Consider the following 12,598-nt stretch of genomic DNA (forward strand, 5'->3'; position numbering starts at 1 on the left):
TCATACCCATGACAGATACTGGGGAGACAATACCACCGAAGGTTTGCACAAGCCAGTGTCCAAAGGGCAAATAAATGTTTCGTCAGTATGTTCCAGGTATAAGATTAACTACTGTTCTTTTATTCTTAAACAGTTTACTGTAACGCAAATGTAAAGCTTTCATCTCTGCCAATATTCCTCTTATAAAATTACAGAACGAGACGTTTATAGAAATGTTCGAAAAACTGCCGCTTCAACATGACTGAATGGTCAATATTAATGAGTCAAATAAAATATAATTATTAGAAGAATTTTTTTACCAAGTAACAAAAACAAAATATTTTGTATTTTGAGAAAAATTTCCAAAGGAAAAATTGAAACGTCAAAATAACATACAATATAGACATATCATAGAAGTTCCAATAATAAATAAGGTCACTCTCTGTAAACTTGTAGTATGGAGTGTACCAACGAGGCGAAGAGACCGAGCGCATTATGTATCTCTTTTCCTCCGAATGCGTTCTCGCTTAATTTTCTACGCAAGTGGACAAATTTGTCAAGTATCGCCTTAAATTTGACAAGCTGTACAAAGGATTGCAAACATTGCCTGATCGTGTAGTAGATGTTAGCAAGAAAAGAGGACTAACATCATACATTACCAAGACGAAATTTATGATAATTGCAAAACTATGAGAGATTGGTGCCAGTAGAACTGGCTACAGTAATACTTAATAAAATAAGGAAAGTGCTATGCAGTAGAGACCTTGATTGGATTCCATGGTAAGATAAAAGAAGAAATATAGATTTAGCATTTAGCTTATTAAAATCATATAATGATAAGAAACTGGCCAGTTCCTACTTTTACGCACTTTTTATTTCCACCCATTTTCTTTTTGTATCGATTTGACTTAACCTGACTTTTTTCAGATTCGAGGACAAACCACAACTTTGGAATAGTCTCATAACTTCAGCAACCACCGTTTTCAAAACTCAAAAGGGTCTGGACATGGTATCAGAACTTTATGTGGAACGGCAAAGCGAATTCGGCACAGCCGACTTTGTAATAGAGAGAGCGATACGAAATATTAAAGAAGAGACGAAGTGGAGTAACGAAAACTTACCTGTCATTGAAGCTTGGTTGGACCAATACATCAAAGATAATAAAAATAATGATAAACAAAGGGTTTCATAATATTTTTTAAAAATTTTATAAATGTTATAGCTTGAACGGGTTATCATAGAGATATATTTATTGTAAACATAAGGTCTTCTGAAAGCAGGAAGTATGCATTAATCCAGAAGTTGTTAAACTCATTCTTCATGTCAGTCCAGACAGCATCAAACCACTTCCTTTGTGTTCTCCCTTTCTGTTCTTCCCTCGTTCTCCTGCTTGTAGAACTTTTTTAGACAAACAGACGTTTCTTTCTTTTGGCATTCGTAAAACATGTACCATAACTCTCTGTGTCCTGATTTCGTGTGTTATTTTGGATCTCTTATACATCTACATTAGCTCCTGGTCTGTTTTTATGCGCCATTCCCTGTTAGTGCATTAACAATCAAACTGCCAATATAAGATTGCGAAATAAACTAAGGAAATAAAAATCAAAAAGGTATAAGACAAGGTTGCATACTTTCCCCGTTATTTCTTAAATAGTATTCAGAAAAAATCTCAAAAAACCACTTGAAAGAATACCGCCAAAGGCTTGCTTGTAGGCGTTCCTGGATCGTGTAGTAGATGTTATCGAGAAAAGTGGACAAACAATTAACATTAACAAGACGGAATTTATGATAATTTCAAAGCCACTGAAGAAGGGATCTAGTAGAAAAAGATAAAAAATACATAGACAGGTTAAAATCATATTTAATAAAATAACAGCATCAAACCACTTCCTTCGTGGTCTCCCTCTTCTGCTCTTCCCTTGTTCTTCTGCTTGCAGAACTCTTAGGACGTTTCTTTCTTTTGGCAATCGTAAAACATGTTCCAACAATATAACTATCTGTGCCCTGATTTTCTGTATTGTTTTAGGTTTTTTTTACATCTACATTAGCTCCTGGCTTGTTTTTATTCGCCATTCCCCGTTAGCCCCGTTTATACAATCAAAATATTTTCTTAAGATTTTCCGCTTCCAAATCGCTAACTTTTTTTCTTCGTTCTGATTCATTATCTAAGTTTCACATGCATACAGCAACGCCGTTGGTCTCACTCTTATTAAATAAGTTCAAATCTTGGCGGCTCTGGACACGTTTTTTACCTTCAACGGTGTGTTTAATAATCCTAATGCTTTGCTACCTTTCTCCAATCGTTTATCTATTTCTGTCTCTTAGCCTTCTCTATTCATAACTGTTACTCCAAAATACTTAAATTCTGTTACCTTCTCAAACTTATACTCTCCCTCATTCGCCTAAAGAGTGATCCATTTATTTTCTTTTGCATTTTCCCCTCTCATTTTCCATGTACTTGGTCTTTTCTTGATTTATAATCAGGCCATATCTTCAAATTTTGTGAACATTTGTTCAGAATCGTCCTCTAATTATTTTTCTAGTACTAGGTTGAATAATATAAATAATATTAAAAGTTAAAGGCATTCGAAATGTGGCTATATAGGCGTAGCCTTAAACTTTTTTGGACTGCAAAAGTCTAAAACGAAGAAGTGTTAAGACGAATTGGACATGGCAGAAAGCTTATGAACACAATTAAAATAAGAAAAACATCGTATCTGGGCCACATACTTTGAAACAATACATACTCTCTTCTGCAGGTCATCATGCTACTAAGAGTAAGGGAAGAAAAGGGATGGGAAAAGAGAAGAAATCTTGGCTGAGGAATATCAGAGATTGGACTAACCTCAGTGTTAAACAGATATTTCACGTTGTAAAAGATAGAGAAACGTTTAAAGAAGTGATCGCCAACTTTCGTTAGAAAACGGTACAATAAGAAGAAGAAGAAGGTTGAATAAATCTGCAGACAAGGGGTCTCCCTGTTTTAATTCTCTATGCACGTTAAACCGATCACACACAAACACACGCAGTGATCAACCCTGCCCCTAGGAACATGTATATACCAATGTAAGAATGGGATCCACATGTCCGAAGATCATACCGGTCACACTTCGCTAGTCGAAGTGGTACCTATCTGACCCCCAGGCTTTTCCACCACCCCTCCTCATCGTGTGACTTACGTCAGGAGGCTTATGATCTGAGATTTACTTAAGATGCCCTGGGTAATAGGACATCCTCGGTTTTTAGTGAATGTGGTTATGCCACCTAACTGTAGGGGTAGCCACATCTAGGCTTTTCTCCCTATGTCTAAATCCGTTAAACCGATTTGAAAAATTTCCTTCTATCATGGGTTTATTGACTGTATTGGCGTCATTTTAACTAATCGTATCAGTTTCTCTGGTATTTCTACTGATATCATTGCTTCGTAGTCTGTTTTGTGAGATGAAGTCTTAGGTCTTTATCAATAAAAAGCATAAATATGTAAACATGGATTTTGTTCATAACTGTTTGCTTGATTCTCCAACGTAGCTAAATTAATACAAAAATAATGTATACTTTTAATGAGGTTTATGAGCTGCTTAATCTTCGGGGTATCTCTACCTCCCGAAAACTGATTTCTATTTTGTGTATGAATTCAGATACGTTATTATGTTGATTATTATTATTATTTTTCTTTTCTTTCAACAGTTCCGTCAGGTATTTTTCTCATTTGTTTGCTGGTATAGTATTGTATTTCTTCAATTCTGCCATTTCTTTCGGTTGGTTTCTTATGAATCTCCATATTTGTTTTAGTGTACCGTAGAAGTCGCTTTCCGTTCTTTTTGTAAACTGTTCCCAGTGTTCATTTTTTGTTCTTCTTACCAACTGCTTTGTTTCATTTCGTATTCTTCTATATGTGTCTCGGGATTCTGGAGTATTTGATGTTTTGTACTTCGTGTAGGCCTCTCGTTTCTCTTCACATTTCTCTTTTATTTATTTTCTGAACTATGGTGTATTGTTGTTGTTTCTTTTGTTCAGTATGACTTTGCGTTTTCCTAGAGCTTCTGTTGCTGCTTCTTCAATGTTGTTTTTAATTTGTATGTTGTTTTTAATTCCATATTCTTTTAATATATAATACTAACTATTAAAGATAAGAAGTAACTCAATATTATTATATATTATTTATCAACGAAATCAATGATAACAGATAAAGTTATTATTGTACAACGGAAAAATAAAATAAAACAGGTAAATATTTTTCCATGAATATTCCCGTATCAATTTTTTTTATAAGATTTAATGAATTTAATAGTTTAATTAATTTAATAATAGTAATGTATTTATTATTTAGTTTCGTAAATTGTTTTTAATATCTAGTAATTTTTTTATGTTGTAAGTTATTTTATGAATAAACATTTAAATTAAACACTTATTTGACTTATAGTAACAAAAGAAAAAACAACTTTTTTCTTTTTTATTAAAATGAAATATTACAGATAATTTTAGACATACAACGCAAGAGCCAGAGCAGCTAATTAGGCCTGTAAAGGAAAAAACGCTGAAAAAAAACTTATACAGATTTTTTTCTTTTGGAAGTAATGTTAATGATGATGACATTGAAGGTAAGAAAAAATGCTTAAATTGCACTGCATCTTCATACTCTCTTCCCATATTCTTTAAATGAACATGATTAAATTAACATGGCAAATTAATAACAATTAACAATAAAAAAAAATTTACATTTTTGTACACGAATAATTGTATGATCTCCCTTTTATATTGGCCTATTTCTTCACTTGGTACAAACTTTGAATAATGTCAGAGTTATTTAAAATTTGATGTTATGTTATCACAATAAGACATTGTGATATTAGTGCATTTTTATAATTTAAAATGGCAGAAGCACGACAAAATGAAATAAAATCCAGATTTTGTTTTTAACCCTACAGAGCATACGTTGGGCCTATCAGGCCTATGACGTTTTATTTTTGGTGATAAAATGCACCAGTTTATATCTACAATTTTTATGTTCAGTGTACCTTCCTAACTATGTAAGCAGTATAGATTTCTGTATCAGTGAAAATTGTTAGTTACTTACAGTTCGAATAGGGGGTGCTGTGGGCCTGACAGGCCTAACATATTCATTCGCGTTACTTGTTTGACGAATAGAGTACCACGTATTTACGTTTTAGAACGTTCTTGTGTCGAAGAAAATAATTGCCGTTTTGTTGATTTTATTAATATAAAATTACTAAAGGTGAGGTTTATAATTTTTTATTAACAGTTAGGTTAAAATGGATAATTACTAGAAAGAAGTACAGAAACTACAAAAGCTATATGAGGAGGTATCCACAAATTTAGAAGATATAAACGATGATAATGACTAGGTGACAGATCGTGATTATTTTGAAGTCAGCGATCATAACACAGACTCAGAAGAAGACATTGAAGCACATGTAGAAAATAAAGACAGCCAACCAGGTGAGAGTTTTTCATTTTGTTTTCCTGGGAAAGATAACACGAAATGGAAAAAAGAATGTTCTCGTAAAAACGTTCGCACTAGGCAAGAAAATATAATAACCCATATCCCTGTGGTGGAGCTCTATGCCAAGAATTTTAAAAACACCATTAGAATGCTGGTTAAAACTAATAAGCGAAGTTATGTTAACTCGCATTGTACATAATAGAAATTTTTTTTATACGCAAAATAACAAATAACGAAGTTTCTGATTACAGGAAAAAACCAACGACTTTGAATGAAATTAAAGCTGTTATCGGAATCTTCAAACCAGGACTCAAACTAATGGACAACGGAACAAAGATATTCAACAACATATACAACTCTGGAGAAATGCCAACAGAATAGCTAAAATCTGAGTTTACTGCGCTTCCAAAAAAACCAGGAGCCAAAAAAATGCGAAGATTACCGTACTATAAGCCTCATGAGTCATCTCTTAAATTTGTTCCTAAAGATAATTCATAGGAGAGTCTACAAGCTGTGTGAAAGTCAAATTTTCTCCAACCAGTTCGGGTTCACAAATGCTGGTAGTACTAGAGAGGCTTTGTTCTCAATTACAAGTCTTATTCCAGAGATGCAGAGACGTCAACTACAACGTATACGCATGTCTGGTTGATTACGAGAAAGCGTTTGATCAAGTACAGAAGTAATTAGAAGTCTCTACTGTAATCAGACAGCAAATCTCAGAGTTAAAGGTGAACACACTGACTATGTGAAAATCATGCGTGGAGTGAGGCAAGGCTGTATTTTGTCTCCTCTAATCTTCAATCTGTACTCTGAAAGAATATTTATCGAAGCTTTGCACGAAACTGAAAAAGGTATTCTACTAAATGGTTACCGGCTAAACAACATCAGATATGCAGATGACACCATAGTATGTGCGTGGACAACTTAGAAGACCTACCTAAGTTCTTATGAACAAAATCACGTATTAGCACAAGCTTATGTTAATTAGCAAGAAAAGAATAACAGAAGGTCAACTCTACGTCAACCAATCCCTGTAGAAAGAGTGACGCACTACAACTACCTCGGCACCATAATAAATGAAGAATGGACCACCAACCAGGAGATTAGAGCACGCATCGGAAAAGCTAGATCCACCTTCAATCGGATGGGGGCCTTCTTCAAGAGTCACAACCTCTCTCTTGATACAAATTAAGAATGCTGCGATGCTACGTCTTCTCTGTACTTTTTTATGATGTTGAATCGTGGACCTTGAACGAAGATATGTGCAGAAAACAGGAAGCATTTAAGATTTGGCTATATCGGAGAATGCTTAAGATCCCGTGGACTGATCGAGTCACAAATGAGGAGGTCCTCAGAAGAATGAATAAGAATCGAGAAATACTGACCACCATCAAATCTCGAAAGTTACAGTTTTTCGGACATATTATGCGAAATGAATCCAGATACGCTCTCCTTCAAGCCATCCTGCAAGAAAAAATATTTGGAAATCAAGGTCCAGGAAAAAGAAGAACATCTTGGTTAAAGAACCTCAGAATCTGGTTCAATACAACATCTGTGCAGCTTTTTCGCGCTGCTGCAGATAAGATAAAGATTGCCATGATGATCGCCAACATGCGTAACGGATAAGCACATCAAGAAGAAGAATCGGTATCCTACAATTATGGTATACTGTATTTGTTACTGTTTCTGTTAAATGTGGATTTTTAGGAACTGAGATGATACGTACATATAAAAGAAAACGTGCAGAAGTGCCTCCAAGTGAAGATGATATTCAAAATGCCATACAAGTAGTGGAGAGTGGCATGAAACTTCGCACGGCTGCTACAAAGTATGGAATTTAACATACGACACTATTTTATAGAATAAAAAGGAAACAGAAAACAGAAAGGACAGAACAAAATGGTGTAGTTTATAATGATCTGTCGAATTATTTAAGTTTGTGTTGTACTGGTCAAGTGAATACAAACTTTAATTTCCAAGAACAGCCAATTTTCTTGATACAATGTTGAGTGGAGCTCCCTTGGGAAGCCTGGGTTTGGCTAATTCGGCAAGTTCTGGATGGATGACCAAGGAACTGTTTCTAAAGGTTCTTAAACACATTAAACGTTATACACAGTGTTCTTCTGACTCCCCAATTTTAATATTGATGGACAATCACGAAACTCATTGTTCTCTTGAATCCATAATGTTTGTACGTGAAAATGGTATAGTATTGGTTACTTTTCCACCCCACACTTCACATCGCCTTCAACCGCTAGATGTAGCGGTTTATTCGTCGTTTAAATCAATTTCATTTATCATGAAGAATATAGTTGAAGGTTTAAGAAAAGCGGGCACTTGGCCCTGAACCGTCTTGTATTTTCGGATGACGGTTTTGACTGTGCTATTATCACTGACCGGTCACCACCAGGAAATTATCACATAACTCAACAGAAGATGTTCTACCTACATCAACCCCAGTAGCACATGAAATTGAAATTGAAATTGTTCCATCTACATCAACCCCAATAACACTCGAAATTGTACGACACTTTCCAAAGGTTGTCCCGAGAAAAAATATTCAAGCACAAAAAAAGATCTTGAAGATATTAAAGAAGCCTAAGAAGACAAATACGCTAAAACTTTGTACGAGTGGTTGTAGAGTAACGAATCTTCGAACATAAAAAAAAATCCATTGGAAAATGAAGAAAACACTCAACTAAATCTGGTATCAGATTATGCATTTTTTTTGACAATAAAAGTCTTCTTCTTCTTCCTACTTTATATATAGGCTTAATGCCTGTTTTACTTCGGTTTTAAGCCTCAATTGACGTTGTCTGACCAACTTTTCCTCAGTCGTCCCAATGATATTCTTCCACTTGACGATTTGTCTCTTGCTATTCGTACTATTCTATTTTCTGCCATTCTTTCGATGTGTTGATTCCATTCCATTTTTCTTCTTTTGGCCCACGAGTTTATTTCCTCTATACCACATCTCGCTCGTATTTCCTCACTTCTTACTCTGTCTCTTAGAGTTTGGTTTGTTATTTTTCGTAAGACTTTCATTTCTATTGCTTCCAGTAGTCTTTGTGTTTTCGCCGTTTCTGCTCTTGTTTCCGCTGTGTACGTCATTATCGGTCTTATTGTTGATTTATATATCCTGGTTTTCGTTTCCGTTGTGAGGTATTTGTTTCTCCAGATTGTATTGTTGAGACATCCTGCTGCTCTGTTTGCCATGTTCACTTGTTTTTGTACTTCTTCTTCCACTTTTCCGTAGCTTGACAGTTTTATTCCCAAGTATTCAGTTTCCATCACTTGTTCTATTATTTTGTTATTTACGACTAGTTTACATCGTCTCGGTTTCGCTGATATCACTATCGCTTTAGTTTTCTCTGTTGAGATCTCCATGTTGTATATGAGCGCCGTATCTTCGAATTCTTTAATTATTCTTGTAGGTCATTTTCATTTTCGGCTGTTATTATGGTGTCGTCGGCGTAGCATATTATCCTTATTTCCTTTTCTCCCATTCTATATCCTCTTCTTTTTGAACTTCCTTTATGATTTTATCCATTATCAGATTAAATATTAATGGGCTCAGCTAATCTCCTAGTATAATGCCAGTTTCATATTTGATAGGATGCGATTGTTTTCCTTTACCACAGCTATGTTATCTTATATATATATATATATATATATATATATATATATATATATATATATATATATATATATATATATATATATATTATATATATATATATATATATATATATATATATATATATATTCTCAATGGTTTTTACTAAATCCAGTGATATGCCCTTTTTATATTATAATAAATATAAAGCGTCCAGAATTCTCACTCTATCAAACGCTTTCTTCAAATCTATCAGACACATATATGCTGGTTTGTTGTATTCCATAATAACTTATTCACAAGAATAAAAGTGTTTGACGTAATTTTTCTTTTATTTTACTTTAAGAAATTCGTAAAGTACTTAATTGGCAAACAGAAATAAATGCACAATTTGAAGCAAAGGGGTACAAAGGCTAATATTTTTTATGAAAATAGACACCAATTTTAAAAAAGCTTTTACGGTTAGATAAGCAAGTCTATAAATGATTAATTCGCTGTAGAATTTATTATCTAAAAGTATCTTACAGTTCGTGTTTCTCAAATAAACCATTTCATCACTTATACTCCTTAGCTTCTAATCCCTTCATTGTACCGAGGCAACCAATTCTACAGCTCTTATCTGCTTATTACTTATTACTATACGCATTATTATGCAATATTATCACTAAAAATTGTAACGGAATTCTTGTAAGGTTAGTCATACTTCAATAGATAAACACAAACTTTATAATTTGTAATATGTAACTTTTGATTAATATAATGAAATGCATGTATCGCTTAATTGAATTTATTGTTACTCTAAATACATTGTCTGAGTATTATTTATTTTTCGCAGCACTTTTTCGCCTTAGAATTCTGATACTTGGGCCCAAACTAGATAACAGCTCAGTATGCGATCTCATATGTTGTTTCAAATAAGTTGGTGTAGTAAACTACTTAAAACAAATTTCGCACTTTAAGGCTTTTCTACAGTATGCGTTCTTTTATGTTGTTTTAAATTACCTGCCTGAGAAAACTGCTTCAAACAAATTTCACACTCGTAAGGTTTTTCTCCAGTGTGCGTTCTCATATGTGGTTTCAAATTACGTGCTACACCAAACTGTTTATGACAAATTTCGCACTTGTAAGGTTTTATCCCAGTGTGAATTTTCGTATGTTGATTTAAAGAAATTTTCTGACTAAACTGCTTAAAACAAATTTCGCACTTATAAGGCTTTTCTACAGTGTGCGATCTTTTATGTCGATTTAAATTACTTATCTGAGAAAACCGCGTGAAACAAATTTCACAATCGTAAGGTTTTTCTCTAGTGTGTGTTCTCATATGTTGTTTCAAATTACCTGCTACACCAAATTGTTTATGACAAACTTCGCACTCGTAAGGTTTTACTCCAGTGTGAATTTTTTTATGACGATAAAAACCACTTTTCTGAGTAAACTGTTTAAAACAAATATCACACTTGTAAGGTTTTTCCCCTGTGTGAACTCTCATGTGTTCCTTTAATGTACTTATATTGACAAGCTGCTTCAAACAAATTTTACATTTCAATGTTTTTTCTTTAGCGGATCGATCCATTAGTTGTTCTTTATTACATAAACCTACTTGTATTGTTTTCATGATTGCCGATGTATTCTCCACTTCAAAGGGGCCTAAAATAAAAACTAAAATTTACATTTTTTCAGATTAAGAAAAAATTTAGTGCAACAGAACAGGCAATTTTAAAAATGCACTTTCTATAGACAAAAGTACGCTAAGTAAATAATGACGATAGAAAGATTCAACTTAACTATACTCAAAAATGACTAATAATTATCACAAATTAAATGATTGTTTTTTTTATAGAAAAAACACGTGGCTTAACTTATGGATCATAATTCTATATTCACTTCATAATAATTCACAAAAAACAATTCGTGAAATTTAAATTTCAAAAAATGAAATTTGTTTTTAAAAAAAAATATTTTTTATTTCTAATCTACAATTTTAATGCATCTAAACTGAACAAGACCAAGAATAATAATGAATTTTACAATGTAAATAACAACGAAACAATACGATAACTTCTGGGGAAACTGCAGAGTAAGCCGCAGGTGTTGGTTGTGATTCTGCCAGGTCCGGACTTTCGTACCATGTAACTCCTCCGTCCTTAAGAGGAAAAAATAACGGAGGTATTTTTGGATTCCAAATTTTGGGGACATCTTTCTTCCAATGGAATTTCGTCAGGAACCCTCTTATTTTTGCAATACTTCCGGTATCTGGTGATGATGTAAATTATAACGATTAGTATTAATATAGATAAGATGACTGAACCGGTGCTGATAATGGGTGTAGTTGGAAAGCCAATTTCTTTTACTGGTGAAAGATTTCTGGTAATTCTGTTAATTTCGTATAGTCCTTCCATATCGATTTTGCTCAAATTGGTTACCTGATAATTTACCTTTTCAGTCGAGAAATTTTCTAGTTTTGGTAATATTATGATTTTTCCAGATTGGATTCGTGGATTGTTTGAAAATTTTAAGGTTCCAACTTCTATTTCACATTTTGGCGGGATTTCTATTAACGAAGGTTCTTTTATTTCCAAAAACAAATTGGACTCACATTTTGAGATTAATTTGACAGTACTGGATGGGATTATTAAGATCTGGTTCTCCATGACGTGCTCGATAATGGGTTCTTGTAGATTTACTTCAGTGGCGTAGCATTTCTCTGGGTTACGTCCATCAATTAATTTATAGGTGCAGGTATCTATTTGGGTGTAGTCCTGTTGGCAGTAGTATCTGGTTTCGAGGATGGGACATTCTTCTTTTATCGATAGTGATTTTTCTCCTTTTGCCAAGTAGGGATATAAAGGAATATATGTTTGATGATTTTGTATTACGGGGTAAACATGGAAAAAATCGTAATTTTCTGATTTGAATATAGGAACATGGATAGCGAATATAAGCTTGGATTCGTAAAAGGTTACTTGGGTACTGAGAAACAGATAGTATGTTAGCACATTGTTAAATTTTGCGATTTGTTCTTTTTTGTATATATGTGATAAATATGACATCATTTCTGAGATTTCTTGGGTAGATATTATTGAATTATGAAGAGTATTTAATTTAGAGAAAACGATCGAATTTTCAATATTGTCAATAAATGTTATTAAATTTTGGCAATCAAGATTAATCTGGTAAAGAATACTTTGATAAGTTATGTAATTATTCAAAGTGATTATTTTGGTTTCTAATGAATATTTAAATTTTTCTATATTGTCTTGTAATTTTTGTTGATTTTGCCACAAGGTTGATAAAGATTGATTATAATGATTAACAAGCTTTTTGTACAAAGTTGACTGAAGGTTAAGTTCATGAATTACATTTTTCTGATTTAATTGTAAAATATTAATTGCTTTATCGTATCGTTCTCCATCGTCAGCATCTAAAGTTCCAAAAGCCCATTTATTAATTTTGCCTATTCCATCTATTAAACCTCTTTTAGAGCGAATATGTGGATGTAAATTTTCAAATTTTCTTTCTAGAATTTTTATTAAGAATTC

The 12,598-nt window shown here is 33.2% G+C and overlaps 2 protein-coding genes across 2 annotated transcripts in view; one reads left to right on the forward strand and one right to left on the reverse strand.

Annotated features, from left to right (window-relative positions):
• LOC140443302 (aminopeptidase N) overlaps positions 1-3,709 on the forward strand; it is a 106,778-nt gene extending 103,069 nt beyond the window's left edge. The window contains exon 15 of the mRNA XM_072534486.1: positions 907-3,709. Within this exon, the coding sequence (XP_072390587.1) occupies positions 907-1,171 (265 nt within the window). The 3' untranslated portion in view covers positions 1,172-3,709. The remainder of the gene's footprint in view (positions 1-906) is intronic.
• Positions 1-12,598, reverse strand: part of LOC140443301 (uncharacterized) — a 151,319-nt gene that overhangs the window by 94,500 nt on the left and 44,221 nt on the right. The gene's annotated exons all lie outside the window — the stretch shown is intronic.

This window comes from Diabrotica undecimpunctata, chromosome 6 (genome assembly GCF_040954645.1).
Source record: "Diabrotica undecimpunctata isolate CICGRU chromosome 6, icDiaUnde3, whole genome shotgun sequence".
Taxonomy (NCBI): domain Eukaryota; kingdom Metazoa; phylum Arthropoda; class Insecta; order Coleoptera; family Chrysomelidae; genus Diabrotica; species Diabrotica undecimpunctata.